The sequence below is a fragment of the Aythya marila genome, assembly GCF_965140915.1.
Source record: "Aythya marila genome assembly, chromosome: 8".
In the NCBI taxonomy this organism is placed as follows: domain Eukaryota; kingdom Metazoa; phylum Chordata; class Aves; order Anseriformes; family Anatidae; genus Aythya; species Aythya marila.
The window spans coordinates 2919292-2937191 of NC_139049.1; the positions used below are offsets into that span (position 1 = coordinate 2919292).

Below are 17900 nucleotides of genomic sequence, written 5' to 3' on the forward strand. Positions count from 1 at the left end.
TTCAACTTCTTCTCTGTTTTTGTGCTGCTGCTCTTAGTTTAAAGTTCATGCTTGTGCAAATGGCAGCAAAAGTTTATTTTTGCTCTTGTGTAGTGAATCAAAGCTGGATATGTGCAAAAGTACATTTTCCGAGTCAGTTTTTTTTTTTTTCTATGGTGCATTTTTTCTTTTTGCTATTGTAAGCAAGCTTTGGCAAAACAATTTTCTTGCCAGTGCAAAGAATTCCATATGTGAGACAAATACCAGTAGGTTTTTCTTTTCTGCTTTGTGCTAATGCATTTATGTTTGCACAAAATTTTTCCTTGTCTATGCAAACATTTTATTTTCTACGTGGTTAACAGCTTCTGTCTCTGCTCCACTGATGGCTGGCCTCGGTTTGCTCACTAATTGTGCACATTAGCTCTGCATCGCTGTAGTGCTGCTGCATGAGCTCTCCAGGTGCCGCTACATTAGTGGTTTAGTTTAGATCAGGAGTACGCTTCTGAGGCGAATCTCCTGATTATCCCCACATACTGTGCTTTGGTTCTTGCTGCAGAGCAGTCTCAGAAAGCACAAACAGGATTTTATTTTGGATGAAATGGAACCTGAATGTGTGCTCCAGAAGTACACCTAAAATGAGCTCCAACTGCTAATGGGCATTTAGCTTAAGAGACCAGACTAGAGTTAGAACACAGTAAAGCCCCTCTGAAATGCATATTGTATGGACACCAGTCTGCAGTATCAACCATTTCATTCTGCATCTCCATTCCTATTTGTCTCCACCACTTCTGAATGTAAAAATAGCTTCTGAGGATTCTCTTTTGAATCACTGCAACATTGTCTTACTCTTACCTACAAACTGAATTCATCCGTTAGGATGCAATGAATTCATGGGTTAGCTGTCTTATTACATTTGGAGAGATAGTGAGCTGTAGTTTTTCTACACTGTCCAAACTTAGATTAGTCACACTGTACAGAAATATGTATATTACTCACACACACGTTACATTAAATCCTATTTTATTTTACACAGAAGACATTTCCAGAATGCTTCTAAAAATTCTCACTAGTTTTCTTGATTTTGGAGCTTCAGGCTTTTAGAGCTATTTTTCCCAGTGCAATGTTCACAAACATCCAGTATAGCTCATTTTTATGTCCATCTGTCCATTGTTCATGCCCACACGTATACTGCCATAATCACTGCGTTTTCTCTTTTATTTTTTATTTTTAAATCCTTTTGCAAGAGTCTCAGTCTATATCCACAGTAGTAAACATGTCTGGGAATATTCCTGGGCATAAGGATGTTGTCATCTGTCCTAAAAAAGCGTTACATTTTCTTGCCCACTTATGGCCTCTGCTCACTATCAGTGTCCAAGGCAATTCCTAGAGAGGCTTTGGAAGTCGGCATGCTCCAGGAGCTGTTCCCAGCAGGCAGCCTGCCGTAAGCCAGCCTGCTTTGGAGACTAACAGCTTCTGATCACTGGCACAGGCTGCTCAGTGCCAGCTGGCCTAAGTACCCAGGAATATTCCTGGGCACATTTAATTTGAAAGTGCAGACATCCCTCTACTTTCTGAAGTTAGGTGCCTGTAGGAATCTAGTCATTTCTGATGTCAGTGCCCAGGCAGATTGAAGTAAAACAGTGTAACATCCAACTAGTTTCAGTAAATGCTATTCTCTGTCATGAGGGACATTCTGGGACCAAACTTACAAGACTTAATGCGTAACCATAAAAAGTCCTAGTGTGGAGTTACTTAACGCAGATATCACTGGAGTTTTTAACATTTAAGGAAACATTTTTCATCTTCAGAAATAGGCAAAGTAAAAATGCAACTTTAAAAACAAACAAACAAACAAACAAAGTCCCAGCATAAAGCCAAAGTCTGAGATTTATCTTCAGTCTAGTCTCAAAGGAAGATCCTGCACCAGGCATGTCCTTAAGATAGGTGATTTCTCCATTATACAGCCATTTTACACAAAAGGATTCCTTTCATAATGCCAATGTAGTCTTAAATAAGAAGCAAAACATTGTCAGGATGCTATTAAATTTTCTTTTAGGCACATTCACTGGCATCAGTGACACTGATACTGACACTGGCACAGATTGATAATCATATTTTGATTTTACCCTACTTTCTAAGTGAAATCACAGATTTAAAAATTGAGTGTTGGTGATTTCAATGGGAACTCAGCTCATTTCATGATTAGTTTTGTTGTTGTTGTTGTTGTTGTTGTTGTTGTTGTTTTTTAGAAAAAAAAAGCTTCAAAGTCTTTAAACACTTTCTCCTAATGAAATGAGTAAATCTGGGGGTTCACCGATTCATTTTTATAACAAGGAAACTTATTGTGAAACTTTCTATGGCAAATATTTGGCAGGTCCAAATGACAACACTGAGAGTATGGATCATATATGAAGAGTAGCCCAGAAATCTTGTCTCTGTCTTCAAGAATGAGAAATACCTTGAGAATTCTAGTCTTAATGTCTTACTTTTTCTCTGAAAATAATATAAATTGAGTATGCACAAAATCAGTCTCGGCAGCAGAACTGGGAACTAATTTTCATTTCCTTTCAGTATTTAATTAGGTTTCTTGAGCCTGCCTCTCATGACTGTTTCTGTTTCAGAAGACAAAAGAAATGAGATAAAATGGACACTTGCTTCATACTGTTGTCTTCTCTTGCAAAGGTTTTATGCTTCCTTCATCATTAAAATATCCCAGCAATGTCTGCTAACTAATGAACTCCACCTATCTTGTGTGGCTCACCTGCTCTCTCATTCTCATTCTTTGGGTACAGGGCAGGCTGTTTTGTTTTGGTAAGATTTTACTAATTTCCTTCCTGTAAAAAGAAAAGCAAGCAGCAGTGCAGATATACTTCTGCAGAGATAAGACAAAGTTGGAAAAGTGCCTTTTACACTCAGGGTGAAAGGCAAAGGCACTAATTGATTCTTAAATCCTGTGGGAGCTTGTTCCACAGTTTAGGACATGCCCCTAAACCACCTCAGTCACCTTAGACATCTGTATTAGAGAAAGCGCATTGCTGAAAATCCAACAAGCACAAGGAATGAATGGAGTCGTGGAGTATAGCCTTCACTGTGGGGGTTTAAGCTAGCATGTAAGAAGGAAAGGATCTTTGGTACTGACTGCTGAAGAAAAGAGCCAAGACCCGGTTTGTTATTCTGTCCTGGGACAGTCGATCTAGGGCTTCCACACCACAACCACTCCAGGTTTCCAGCACATGCTGGGATGCAGAGAAAACAAAAACCAAACCAACCTGAACCAAACCAAAGCCAACCAATGAACCAACCAGACAAACAAACAAACAGAAAAGGTGGAGGTCAGTACTTGATCTGATGTGGCAGATGGGTCTTCCCTTCAATATGTGCTGAAACTTGCAGCTGAACTGCCATGTTGGAAAATGCTGGGAATTCAGCCTAGAAAATGGAGGGAGAATGAGCCTTGTGTGCTTTCAGTAACATGCTTCTGAGCAGACCTGCTGCAGCATTTTTTGCAAGCTGAAGTTTTTTAGGAGATAATTACAACCACTGCTACTTTATGCTTTCTTTTCTTTTACCTCTTAGTGGAAGGTAAATCACAGTAATAAATCTTTCTATATAAATGCAAAGCAGAGCTAAAAATGAAATCGATGTCGCAATTTTAATTTACCACTTTCATTGTTGTTAATTTATACACAAGCAGTGTGCCATAAGTTTTCCCTGGAAAATAGTCTAATTCATTTCAAGCATCCCCCCTGAAAAACCGATACAGATACTCTGAGTTTCATGCTGTATTCTTTATATGTCTTGTAGGACATATATATGTCTTCTTTTTTTTTTTCTTGGTAAGTTGTGGAAAAGAACATACCCCTGTAGTGAGACAAAGCTAAGTAGGTTCCAGCATTTATCTGAAGTTTCTGAGTGCTGTGATAAGGGGCAAAGAATAATTTTAGATACAATCATTAATCACAGTAAAATTTACAGTAGCCTACTTAAAGCCTTATTGTTCTTGTGTACATACAAGCTATCGGGGGCACAAATAAAATTGAACTCTTTGGCCAAGCTCTCTTAACAACTGGTTCCAGCTACAAGTTATTTTTCAAAAATTCCTCCAAAACTTAAGCCCAGACAAACACTACGAGATTTTCACCCCCAGACAGTCTCTTTTACAGCACACTTTGCATACAGTAGTCAGGACGTGGACATGAGAGTTACCAGGATTCATGACAGAAGATTTCAAGGCAGAACGGGCCTATAATGCAAGAGAAACCCTGAAATATTTAGTCTTTGCAACCGTTTCTGGGAGACTCTTTACATGAAAAGAGTTCAAATGTCTAGTATCAGCTTATTTCGGAGGGAAAAAAAAAAAAAACACATTTTGGAATGGAAATTTTGAGTTGCAGAAGTTCTGTCTGGGAAAAAGTAGGTAAACTATGCTTCTCAAGTCTGCACACTGACCTACTGTCCATCTTCACATTCAAGATGATCATTTTATATAATATTCACTTCTAAACAGGAAAATGGATATCATTATAGAACTATTTCCCCAAAACCATTTAAAATGTTTCAAAATAAATAAATAAATAAAACAGAAATCAGTTTATACTGATTTAGCTAAAACTAAATAGTCTTCAGCAATGTGCTAAAATTGTTTAAACAAATTTTTACAATTACTTTTAGAATCAAATTTCTTGTTTTTCTTAACTCTAAAAAAGAATTCTACCTCTTTATGACTGTAACAACCAAGTAGAAACTAAATGCAATGAAACTATCCCAGCCTAATATTTTAATTCACTTGTTCAATATTTTCTATTTCTTTGCATTATTTTTACTTTATTACCCTTTTATAATATCCTCAAATATATCTATAAAACTTTACAGCCCTTTTCCAATGGCATATGGTGTGTGTTGTGAAGAGAAGCATGTTTATGAGCTGCAAGACAGGAAGAAAAATTAAATTACCCTTGTGGGACTGAGACAGGGAGAGTTGACTATGGTTATGAGCTGATGTTCTGATGTATCCACTGCTACCTATCTAATCCTTGATTCTCCAGGTTTTCATTGCAGGAGAATTATCTTGGACATTGGACTATAGAAATATCTTGGACCGATAACTCTGCATAATCTCTCAACGCTTGAAACTGAAAGCAAGTTATGTTGTGACACAGTCCCTTTCACAGCTGAAGCTGGCTAATTGTGCAAAGCTAGCTTTGAATGAATTCAAAATTAATTTTAACTGAACTAACATTAATTCCACTAGAAATGTGGAAGTAAATATTCAACGTACCTAGGTGCATCTCAAGAATCATTTACTATACTTTGATCCAATTCCACTTTCTAAATGAACATCAGTCAGTTGGGGTAGGACCTAACAGCAGACAATTACTTGTCTTTGAGCTAGATGGGCTTAAATGTGGCTGGTGACAATACTCAGTCCTGGGTTTCTAAAACAAAGGTTCAAAGTGGATGAGAAGGAAATGTTATTGTTTTTGTTGTTGCTTTGTTTTGTTTTCTAAATGGAGGCAGACTTTCAAGCCTTTCAGACTGTAAGTTCATCACTCAATGTTGTTATAAATAACTTTACAAACAATCCACACCCCGTAGACTACAATACTTCAGTGATAAACAACAGAGAAATAAATTAAGTCCTATAGAAAAATGTAAACACTTTCTCCTCCATCTGGTAATTATGGCCAAAATCCAGCAGCAGGCATAGACATCCACCCACAGAGCAGGCACTGTAGGTCAAAAACTGAGCTTTGACAAACTTGCTATTAAAATGGCTGCAGTCTATCAAATAAATGATTATGATTTTGTTGTGAAGAGAAAGAGGGTAATTCTGGACCATGAGACATTAATTAAATTTGCTCTGTACCACCCTGAGCAGCAGCCCCTAAAGACCATGCTCACTCTTGCTGGATGCTCTTTTATAAATGTTGATTATGAAACCCATATTCGTGCTACAGTTGCCAAAGGATTCCTGGTGCTCCTGCTATAACAGGTACGTTTAGAGGCTTCAGAATGTCATTTATGCTAATGTCAATGACATGTGAGTTGTTTGTAGTTTAGTGATACATTTTGAGCAAAAGAGAACATGTAGATATATTTGTGCTTATAGAGCTTTGTGGTTTTTGATGAGCTTTCTGGTTTTCAATTTACAAATGGAAATTTTTTAAATGGACACTCCAAAATGTCAGGAGTGCTCAGCATTTGAAAGAAGGCTCAGTAAAGGGAGTGAAAAAATGCTGCTGAGTCTGGATTAAATTTTTAGTCTGTAATTGGAAAGAATGCCTTTTGGCATATATGTAATATTTTAAATGAGAACACAACTATTCAGGAAATATTAAGTAATGATTAGCATCTAGTATGCAATGCTCTATGATGTAATGATAAGTAATATAAGTAAATAAAATTATAATAGATAGGTTACAGAATTCAACTACTTTAAACTCAACTGCAAGGTCTGGTCTTGAAAGATGTAAAAAAAATACCACATGCAGTATTTCAGTGATAAGCTTCTGGGTTTCTCATGAATCCAGGCATACTGTACAAAATAACACAGTATTTTATAGTTTGTATGTATAAATAAATCAGCAACTTGGAAGAAAAACTACATAGTAATAGCAACAAATGCATTAATTATTCCAAGCAATCAAACAGGAAATGGACAAAATGATTAATGGAGGAATGAAGGAACATGACATGATAATATCCTGAACAATATATGGGTTATGCATTGACTTACGCTGGATAGTTCCAAATGTAGCAATCAAAAACAGAGATGTGGCATAAAAAATAAAAAGGAGCTATTTCATTAAAACTTATCTGCTCAGTTGAATGAAGGGCAAACAAGGTCTTACCAACAGGATTAGACCCACCTTCTTAATAATAGCTAGGCTAGGTGTTCTTAAACATCAACCATCAGAGTACCCAAGCACAATCAGCCTGAATGAGATCCCAGAAAATCAATAAAATTCTTGCCAGGCCCCTTCGAACTATTACAGAGCCCCAACGTGCTCCGGAGCTGCAGATTACAGGCTGGCTGTAATTTCTCCCTGGAACAACCCAAACACGGTTCCAGGCCCTTAATGAATTCTGTACAGCATGGATAGGTCAGCAAGTACAGAAATCTCTTTTCTCAACTCTATGTGTAGAAATGGGGTGACCAACATCTCCTGTCAGTTACAGTTGCCCTGTGCCAATGTATGGCTAATGGGCAATGAAACAGAAGGACATTTCTAATCCATTTGTCCATAAAAACTCAGAAAGTACTGCTTTCAGAGATGAGGTATCCATGTGGTTGGATCAGAAGCACAGATGATTACAGGAAAAATTTCACTGCTTTTTATTTGCAATGAAAATAAAATGAGTGGGAAAGGACATAATCATGATCCTTAAGGATGGTCTTAATCATTAAGCAGAAAGACATCTCAGTTGTGTATGGTTAGATACTGTTGGCTCCAGCAGCTTACACTGAGCCACTGTCTAAAGACATGTTAGGATGCAGTGGCTTCCAAGGGTAGCCCTTAGTGCACAGCTGAAATGCTGGAAAGGGCTATACACTAACATGTGAAAATCAGACAGGAAAGGTCTACGTGCCCAGCACGTACTCCTGGAAACCTGAAATTTCTCCTGGCGGGACTTTTGCTAGACTTCACACATTCAAGTCTTAAAAGTCTTCCCTTCCTTTAATCTCAGCAACACAGCATGAAACCACCATCATTTCTACAAAAAGGCTTGCCTTCCAATCAGGATAATTTTTCTGCTCCTCTTCCTGAACATTTTTTTTTTTTTTCAAATTCAACTCATCAGTCTTGGTTGAATTCTCACTCTACATCATAAAATTCCTCTCTCTCAATTGATTGCAAACCTCAAATATTTGTAGACCACTGAGTTCTTCACCTGTAATGTTTACACATGTCATTTAGAAAGGACATATGGACACTTTAAAGTTTAGCTTCTTTAGCCTCTCCCCATAAATCACTTTCCACATTTCTGGAACATCTGTGTATTTCACTACACCTAGGGCTGCACTTAAGGGCCAAATCCGCTCCTAAGTCATTTAAGATGTGTCAAGAAAATTAACTGAGAAGTCACAAAATCCCTCTCAAAACTAGAACAAGAATAAAACAGTTCTTGGGAAACAGTCTGAAAAATAATATTTAGTCTGCTATGGCCAATTGTACAGAATTTGTTTTGTGCTTTCCTTACACGAGCATTGTGGCTCACAGAGCAGCGTGCTATCTAGGTAGACAGCTTCCTCAGCTGAGAAGTTTAAGGGACAATGTTTATTTCAAAGGCTAAGAGCCCCAGTCTTCACATGCACATCAGTAAGTCCATCTGTGACTAGGACCATAAACAAAATGAGGACACAAATAAAAGCAGCTTTTACTAGTAATAGCTACCTGTAGTTACTGCATAGACATTTCTCATTGCATGTATGTTTCTAAGCTACCTGGGTATCTGTAGGATATAAACTGCATCTCCATAAGACTACACCTCAGATAATATTGAGCATTTTACCAGTTCTTAATGAATAATAAGATGGTTAGAAGTACTGCTTAGAAATACATAATATTGTTAATAAATGACTTGTCTCACCGGGGTAGATTCTAGAGGAAGAATTTCATATCATCAGGTTCTTAGACTAGTAATTATATCTTACATTTTGAAAGGCACAACCTTGCTTTCACAGATGCCATTTGCATCAAAATCTGCGAAAATCAGGGAGAACAGTTTTGCACACACAAATTAATTGCTGATATTTGAGTGCTTGAACTCTAGACAATTAGATATCAGTCACTACTGACCAGGGCTTTACCCAGTGAGGACACAAAGAAAAAGGCTTTGCAACTAATACCAATCCCATGAATATTGCAGTGTCCTAAACATCCCCAAACTCTGTAGTTACACCTGACAAAGAAAAATCTCTCCGGCAGTAAACGCTGGTACTGAACCCAAGGCTGGAGGAAGAGATTGGGGGAAGGGGAGAGAGAGACTGATTTGCTTTCAATGAATATGAAAAAGCTGATCTCTGCCATTGAGGAAAATTCTTGCACCAGCAAGTGCTGACTGATTGCAATGAGGAATGCTTTATCACCAAGATCCAGACACCCTTTCATATGGTGATTATTATTCCTGTCATGACCCTCTGGTCATCAAGCCACAGTGTCTTTTGTCACAAAACAACTATCCAATAAGGAATAATCTAGGAATAAGCCTGTAGCATAATATCTTCTACTTGCTTATACACACAGCAGGAGTAGGAAAATCTTCTTCCTATGAGTTATTACCTGCTCTAATCCACTTTGGAAAATAGTGGTATTTCCTTAATTTTGTGAAGCATGCAAAAAAATTTACACAAGCTACAGCAACCTGAATAGCTCAGCCCTGAGTTGAAATCAAATCTCTCAGGTAGTGACAAATGGCCCAACATCACCACCAAATCCATGGTAGCACAGAAATTGTCAAAGATTCCCATTAAAACTTGATAAGGACACGTAAAGCCTGAACTGTGCACCATCTTGCCTCTACTTTCAATTTCATATCATCTTCTACAAGGCTGAAGTCTGGCCTAAATCCTGATGCCATTCTTGGAGTGACAGCTATGACAAACAGAGACTATGCATGTTCGAATTCCCAACAAATGCACATGCCACCTAGCAACCTTAGCTCTCTTTTAGTTCCTATACACTAAAACAATGCTAAATTCTTCACTATTGTCCATATTAATACTATCCAACTATGTAATTCTGTGGAACTAATTAAAACTTACATGCATTATTTCTCTGGCTTTTCTAATTTAGCTGGTTGAGAAAGGGGCACCCTGCAGCCACAGACAGGGCGCACTGCACTGAAAGCATCCAGCCAAAGGGCTGGGAAGCCCTGCTCTGACAGCAGACGTGAGAAGCCATGTCTGGCCACATCAGCCAATTCCTTCTGTGCCTTTTCTGTCCCTATTGCTTATGTAGATCACCTAACATGAGGGCTGTTTTGAAGTTTTTAACCAGCTAGCAAGCTAACCCTAAGTAACAAATACAACAATACATATACAACTATACAGAATAAAAAATTAATGGTGTTAGGGAAGGATGATGCACAGAGACATTATGTGTGACACTGGGGAGGAAGTGGGGGTAAGTGCGCATGGTTAATATGAAAAGATGTCAAAAAAAAATGAAGCATAATAATAGTGCAATTTATCCTTGCTAAACGTACTGCGCTGTGCTATAATTAAATATGAAAACCTAAATTTATCTCTATGTTCGGCTGTCATTAACTTAACAGGGAGTGCACATGTTCTAATCTAATGGCTGATTTTTTTCTCCATGTGCAGCATATTAAAATGTATATTAGCCTCAAGGTGCATAAACACAAAATAATAGACCAAAGGTTTTGGCCTGTGGAGAAAAAAATCCATGCTCAAAGGCCGTCAAGTAGCTGGTGATGCAGGGGAGACACTCACTTAGCCTCATTAAGCCAAAGCTCTCTTTTGCTTGTCTTTTGTTCTGCATGACAGCAGCCTCTTTGTTGTATAATAATTCATTCCAAGTTCGTTCCAAGCTACCGAAACTGGTGAACTGTGGCCATTTTAATGAGCAGTATTGGTGGTATGCATAATCTGGAAGCCACGTGGACCAGGCAATCACAGAGCACTGCAGCCAGCAAAATGAGATACTGTCGAAATCACAAATTTGTCAAGTTGTTTTTGGACAGGGTATTATAATAAGCACTAAAATATGCATCTTATTACTCTGCATCTGCCAGTCAAAGATCACTGTAATGAATGCATGCTGCAGGGTATGACCAGGCCGTTTTCCTAAGTAAAACAAACTGCAGAGTACAAAAAAAGAATTATGTATTTTTGGCAGTGTCTCTTTTTTTTTTTTTTTTTTTTAAATCCTTTTGCATCAAGAGTTGGATTTTCCTGGCTTGATGTCGGTTGCCAGCAGTGAACACACTAAAACCACCACAGCCAAGGAGTTAATGTGAATATCGTTTCTTAATAGCCACATTTACTAGCTGTGAATATCAAACTTTAAACTCAGTGCTTAAAGCAAATTTAGCATACAGTACATATAAAACCCACAAAGATTAAACTACTTACATCCACCTTAATAATCCTAGTTCCTTTTCTTCTATCCATTTCTACAGCAAATGGCTTCACTGTTAGGGAAGATACATTTTATATAACAAACTATAGTCTTCCTAAGAAACAATGCTGTAGATAATCACAACATAAACTTCCATAATAGACCCGTTAAGAAAAAAAAATAACATTAGAGAGGTTCTTTCTTCACATATTGTTTGGGCCAGAGATTGCTTTTGGCTTGCAAACGCTGGGAGATTCACCTAAAATCCATCTTTTTTTTTCCCTCTCTTACTCTTTTTCAGAATTGGCAATAGGAGTAAGGGAAAAAAGGTTTCTTCACTAATGATCATTTTAAATGTGATCTCTAAACCACCATTTGATGATGTTTCTGCATTTCTAGCAAATACACAGTGCTGGAAATGAGGACAGTTCTTTACCATACTGGAAAGCCTTGCCTTCCCAAACAGCACAACACAAGGAGCACTGCCAAATGTGAGGGGTAAAAACCTCTGCTCAGTGAAGGTAGTCACAGGCCCTGAAGAATCTGAAAGCAGACAATATTTGGTGCATGCATGGCAACGGTGTACTTACACAGCTGGTGGTTCACATTTTATTCATTTGATAGCAGAGCTAATTTAATATTTCATATGAAATATTCAAGGTTTTGCAAGCTATTTTTTTTTCTCTGCCATATAAAAAGCCATTTAGATTTGACTACAACCAAGTTAGAATGTAGCAGGTTGGTACTACTCAGAAGAATCAGCTTCTAGTACCCATAAATACTCAAAGGGAGTGCATGTTTTAGTCTTAACAGGAAGTCCATGCATTTGAGAACAAAATCAGCAATTTGCTAAATTTCAGTAATTAGAATTTTCAATGAAGTTCATACACAGGATAGCGCATGTTCAGGATCATTCTCTTTGCTGAAGAAACTGCCTATTGATGTGTTTTTATCAGATAAGGCTGTAACATTTTCATTACAACACCATCCTAACAACAGTTGATGTGGATTCACTATGAAAAAGAGTTTGCTTCAGCTTTAGGATATTTCTGAGATCAAGACACCTAAATTATTACTTTATTATTATTAGCCTCTAGACATGATGAAACAAATGTCTTTTTTTTTTTTCCCCAAACCTTCTGGTGCTGGAAGTGATCTATTAAGTATCTATGCATATTTACCTCTTCTTATAAACCCATAAATTGCCATATTTCTAATGTTTAGCTACCTGGCATATATAGAGGCCACTGTGTTAAGTATGATTTTTATAGCTGACATTAGGTGGAAGTTTATACAGAAACACACTATACCACTTCTGTTACCATCAGCTGACACCAGTGTGTTTCTTGGACATAATCACTTCAGCTCCCTGGAGTAAGATCAGTGAGCAACTAATAAAAGATTCCTGTAATAAACAGACAAGGTGAGAGAGTGACTACGCAGGGGAGATCAAATTGGACCTCTGGGGAATACTGTACCTTGTCTGGATGCCTGGTGAGAACACAGTTATCTTTATCACTCCTGTTGATATATCTTCCCAAGAAACTCAGAAACATGATTCTAAAACACAATTCAGTTAATTTGGGATTATAAGTATACTAACTGCACTCTCCCTCTCTCTTATGCAGCCACCCTGATAATTTTGGGTTGTAAAAGTATGCCGTACATCTTAACTGTCTGCCTCGTTGCATCATGTACTTGATCTCAGTCTACATTCATGCTGAGGTAAGTGTCCTTTTACAAAAGTTCTTCCTTGAGGGAGTTCAGTGAGAAAGCAGTATGGTGTCATCATTACCTTGCCACTCTCTCATCTCAGTGCCTAGATTTGCAAACTGAGATTATAGCTGAGACGAGCTGACAAGGTTTATTTCATGCATTTAATAGAAAGGTGATTCAGAGGTGGTATTAACGACAGCCATCTGTGTCAAAGTTTCAAAATTCAGTTCCTACCACAGAAAAAAAAAATAAATCTAAATAAGCTCAGCCATCTGTGTCAAAGTTTCAAAATTCAGTTCCTACCACAGAAAAAAAAAATAAATCTAAATAAGCTATCAGAAAAGCAATGAGGCAGAAAGCCCTGAAGACTGGCTCTGTCCACCTTTGTGAGTCTGATGCAGCATCTATGTAAGGACTGTCTTCGAAGTGGTTGTGGAGAAAGTCTACAACCCTAGTAAAGAATGAATAAAATTGGTGGAGCTACGGAAAACAGAATCACTCAGTGACTAGAAGCCATGACTGAGGTTAGCATTTTTAAGTGGGAATCTCACTGATATTACAGGTAGTATAGCATTACAAGTCACATCTTGGGACAATGGCAAGTAATGACTGCAACAGCAACCACTATATTAGCAAACAGGGAAAAACTAGCATTATAGAAAAGACTATTAGAAAATATGTACCAGCTGCCTCAAAGATGATAAATTTAGGGTCTATATACCAACAAACACATTATGAAACAGTGAAAAACCTAAAAACAGCATTTGAGTTTCCAAGGTATTTTCTAATAGTATGATTCTTCTCATTTGTTAAGGACTAGAAGTTACTGGATGAAAATATTAGTTGTATTAATGTAGATATATGAACAGGAACTGATCAAAACGATTCTCCTTTTTAAATCCAAACTTCATCAGTATTTGCTGTTTAGTTTCTCATGGGGTCTTACTGAAGAAACTGCATTTCACCTTACAGTAATGAGCAAGTTTTTTTTTTAAAACCTTTGAAGGTTTTAAAAATTGCAATGAAGGATTTTGATTGTCACATTTTAGTCTATGTATAAGATATGGACATGAATTACTTTTATCAATGAGAATATACACATCAGTAGGCTACCTCCTCTTTTCCAAATAAAGAGTGACGACATCCTTTTCAGTGAATTTATTTTAGAAAGAGAATCAAGAGTGTGTGTTATTACTTGCTGCCAAGCACGCTAGATACTTGTGTTTGAATCCAGATGAAACTGCAGTACTTAACTGAATTTGCTAGGCACAAGTACATGAAATCCAATACTGATAATAATTTATGAAGGTAAGAATACTGATTCCTATAGTATTGCTAACATAGTTTATGATAACATAATTAGTTACACTAATAACACTGCTTAGGCACAGTCTTGCTAATTATGATATTATAAATATTAATGATATCAAGCCTTTGTATTTGATTGCCCCTAGTAGGATCATTTATCATTGTATTTCCCTTTACCCATGTTGTATTATTTTTCTTCCTTTTCCCTTGAATGTACATTCCTGAACAGACATCCTGAGCTTTGGTCTAAAATATATCACTACCTTATCAATGGTGCAGCCTGGTTAACTTTAGATTTTATTATTTAGTAGCAATGATCCAATGATATAATTCTCTGGTAAGGGCAATCAAATACACAATTACTTATATTCTGTACGTCTTGCTACTTTTAAATGTCTAACAGACCCAGCCAGACACGATTACATAGGGCTTTGTTTTCCATTCTTTTTCATGTGACCTGTTTCAAGTTAAGATTCCTTTGAATTATTAAATGCTCCCTTAAAGCATCTTTTCACACTACCTTTTTAAATTTAATTATTGATGTATGACAAGCGGAAAAGACTAAGACTTGTAATATTTTTCTCAATCAAAAGGACATGAGAAACATCTTTGACAATGGTTGTCTGTTTAGTAAAATAAAAAGATAATACAAAGAACGCTGAATGCAGATTTAAAGAAGAATTGCAAAAAATCTCTGTCACATGAATTGAAAATGCTGTGTATGTTTCCACAGGTGTTAAAGAAAGGAAGTTTGAATACAACCCTTTGAGACTGGTTTAACTGCTTAACATAAGTAGATGAAAATGAAACTGCTTATATCTTGTTTTATTTTTAAGCAGTGTATTATTTAGAGCTTTAGGAATGGGATTGTCTTTTCTCCTGAAAGGTAATGTTATAATTTTCAGAGCTCCACAGAGAACAATAATACAGGAGTCTCTAATCTCCTTCTAAATCCAACTCCAGTCATCAGCAATGATAAGCAGAGATTTGGAGGTGTTTGACACTCCAAATCCTATTCTTTTGTAATTCTTTACTTTTTACAACATTTTCAACAGTGTTGTATCAGATTTTTAGAAGGATAATCAATAGGCATGATGTATAACTGAAATCAGTCTTCAGAGTGATCCCCTCTAGTAACCAGAAACAAAAGCTCTGCCTCCCTGCTGTGCAGGTATTTTGCTTAGAGCAGTAGGCAGCAGGGCATCAGTAGGAAGCCAGTTACACCTCCCTGCTTCTCAGCATGGATCAGCAGGTGTCCTAGTGTAGGGGTGTGCAGTATTGGGGCAGCTGCAATCTACTGCATCTGGAAAAATCTCCAAAGACATTTTTGTAGTAGGGAACTACTAGAGCAGAGAGGAGAGACAGTCCAGAGGATTCCAGAGAGACCATAGTTTACATTCCTATTCCACCACACTTTCTAGGTTTAAATGACCTTGTGGAATTTATTATTCAGTGTTGCTGTTCCTCACCTGGAACTTTCCCTGCCTTGCAAAGGGTATGAGAATTGGTACATGTGAAAGACCATGAGATACTCAGTTACGATGTCAGTAGAATCACTGCTATCTGATCTAGCATTCCAACCAGCAGCGTGGTTGTGACAGAAGCTTCTCAGCTGGTCAAGTCCAGTGCTAGGTGGCTTTCATATCTCCTGAACATTGCACTATGGGCGGAACACCCTGCCACTTCTGGCACAGTAGTAGTATCAATCTGAATTGAGTTGTTGCATTAAAACAAGTAGTTCCAATGCAATTGCAATTTTACATCCTACACTTTAAAAAAAGACATGCTGTTATAATCAAGGTGGAGACATCATATTTACAATAGAAAGGTTATTGCATATCAAGTCATTTCAAGTTTGTCTGATCAAGTCGCCCTCAGATATTTGCTAATACCGTGGAGGAATAAAAAAAGACTTGGTGACTAGTTGTGACAGCAGCAGTGGTTAACCAAGGTAGTTACATACAACAAAGATGGAATTGCATAGACATAACTTTACAGAGGAATGGCAATGAAACAACATACCTTTCCTATCAGATCAGCAACTCTAGGTATTGGTTTTCCTTTCTGATGGCGCATGGTTGCAGGACTCTGTCCATTCCAGTCTTTGAGTTCCTCGATGCTTTTCAGGTAAAGAAGAGCTCGCAGTCCAGTGCAGTAGTCATCAATAACAGTGAAATCTTGATTCTGGATTGCACTGCACACCTGTGAAATGTAAATACAGTTATCAGCAACATCCTGGCAGAGGAGCACAATAAGTTAGCAAGCTTTTTGGACTTACTGATTATCAGATGACCCTTATTGAAACTTCACTGACAAACGCTATAGGAATTCAGAAGGATATTAGTTGGCTGCTCGATCTTGTGTCATGATAGCCATCAGTGCAGTTCAGGAAAAAAAGGACTCAGTAACATTGGTTATGACCAGGTTTCCTAATGGCAGCCCTTAGACCATATCTGAAGGTTGTTCAGAAGCAAGCCTGCACACCCAGCCCCACTGCGCATCTTTCAGGACTCTGCTGCTGAGCATGTAGACACTTTGCCTGCAGACACTGGGTACCAGCCAGCCCTGTTTGGGAAGCACAGACATAGCCATTTATGCCCCAGTCAAACAAATCAGAGAACTATAGATTTGCTGAGGGTACAAGGCTTCTTTAGAGATTGTGAAGTCCAACCTCCCGGCTCATAGAAGGGTCAACTAGAGAAGGCTACCCAGGACTGTATCCAGTTGGGTTTTGAATATCTCCAAAGATAGGGACTCAACAACCTCTCGGGGAATTTGTTCTAGTGTTCAATCACCCTTACAGCTTTTTCTTATATTTAAATGGAATTTCCTGTTTTCCAATTTATGTCTATTGCTGCTTGTTCTTTCCCTGGATATTCCTGAGAAGAATCTGTCTCCAATGGAGGTGTCTCAGCATACAATATCCACTAAGCAGACCTAGTATGGGCAACCATAAGCAGATACACTAAGCAGATACTAGTATGGGCAACCATTGCCAGGCACGGAGCAGAACAATGTTCCCCTTCTGCTAATTAATATTTGCCACTCAATGGTACTGGGATGCCAAGCCACTTTGTTTTAGGTGCTTTAAAAACACAGAGAGCAATATATCTTTATAAACATGCAAATAAATGATCCCTGATCTGTAGGCACAGAACTATCAATAGCAGAGAGCAGCCTGATTATTTACATGGATTTTTCTAGACTGCCTTGTGGATATCAGCTCAGATTTAAACCCACAGAGATACCCAACTAAACTGTCAACAAGTGAGTAAAATATCCCAGACTCTTCTCTGAACACATTTTTATGAGCTAAACCCTAATCCACCACTGAAGAGCGGCAGGGTCAGTGGACTACCATTAACTGCCATTCCCTGGAAATGCTCATAAATTCCAAATGTGTCAGTGTTTTCAGCTTCTGATTCAGCTTTTATTCTAAAATCTAAAATAAATTCTGCTGGTAATACCTACATTTACATACACATGTAATAAGCACAACAATGAAATAGCTACCTACCTTAGAACATGAAGGTGTGAACATGCACAAACACATAAACACTCTTTCAACGAGAAAATATACCTCAGATCACAAGCATCAACATTTAAAAATACAGGAAATATATAACTGTTTTTCGCATTTCAGAAATGATAATACAACTTGCAATTTTGAAGAAAGGCATCCTTCACATTGTAAAATACCATACACTATAGCTACACAAGGAAAAAATAAGGGCAAACTTTAACAAACACAAGAACATATTATATGTACTGCATTTACATTACACAAAATCTCTTTCTCTGCAGAAATAACAT

At 37.6% G+C, this 17900-nt stretch overlaps 1 protein-coding gene across 1 annotated transcript in view; it reads right to left on the reverse strand.

The window, feature by feature from the left end:
• DPYD (dihydropyrimidine dehydrogenase) overlaps window positions 1–17900 on the reverse strand; it is a 341375-nt gene that overhangs the window by 28281 nt on the left and 295194 nt on the right. The window contains exon 20 of the mRNA XM_082765934.1: window positions 16110–16289. Coding sequence (XP_082622060.1) covers window positions 16110–16289 — 180 coding nt within the window. The remainder of the gene's footprint in view (window positions 1–16109; window positions 16290–17900) is intronic.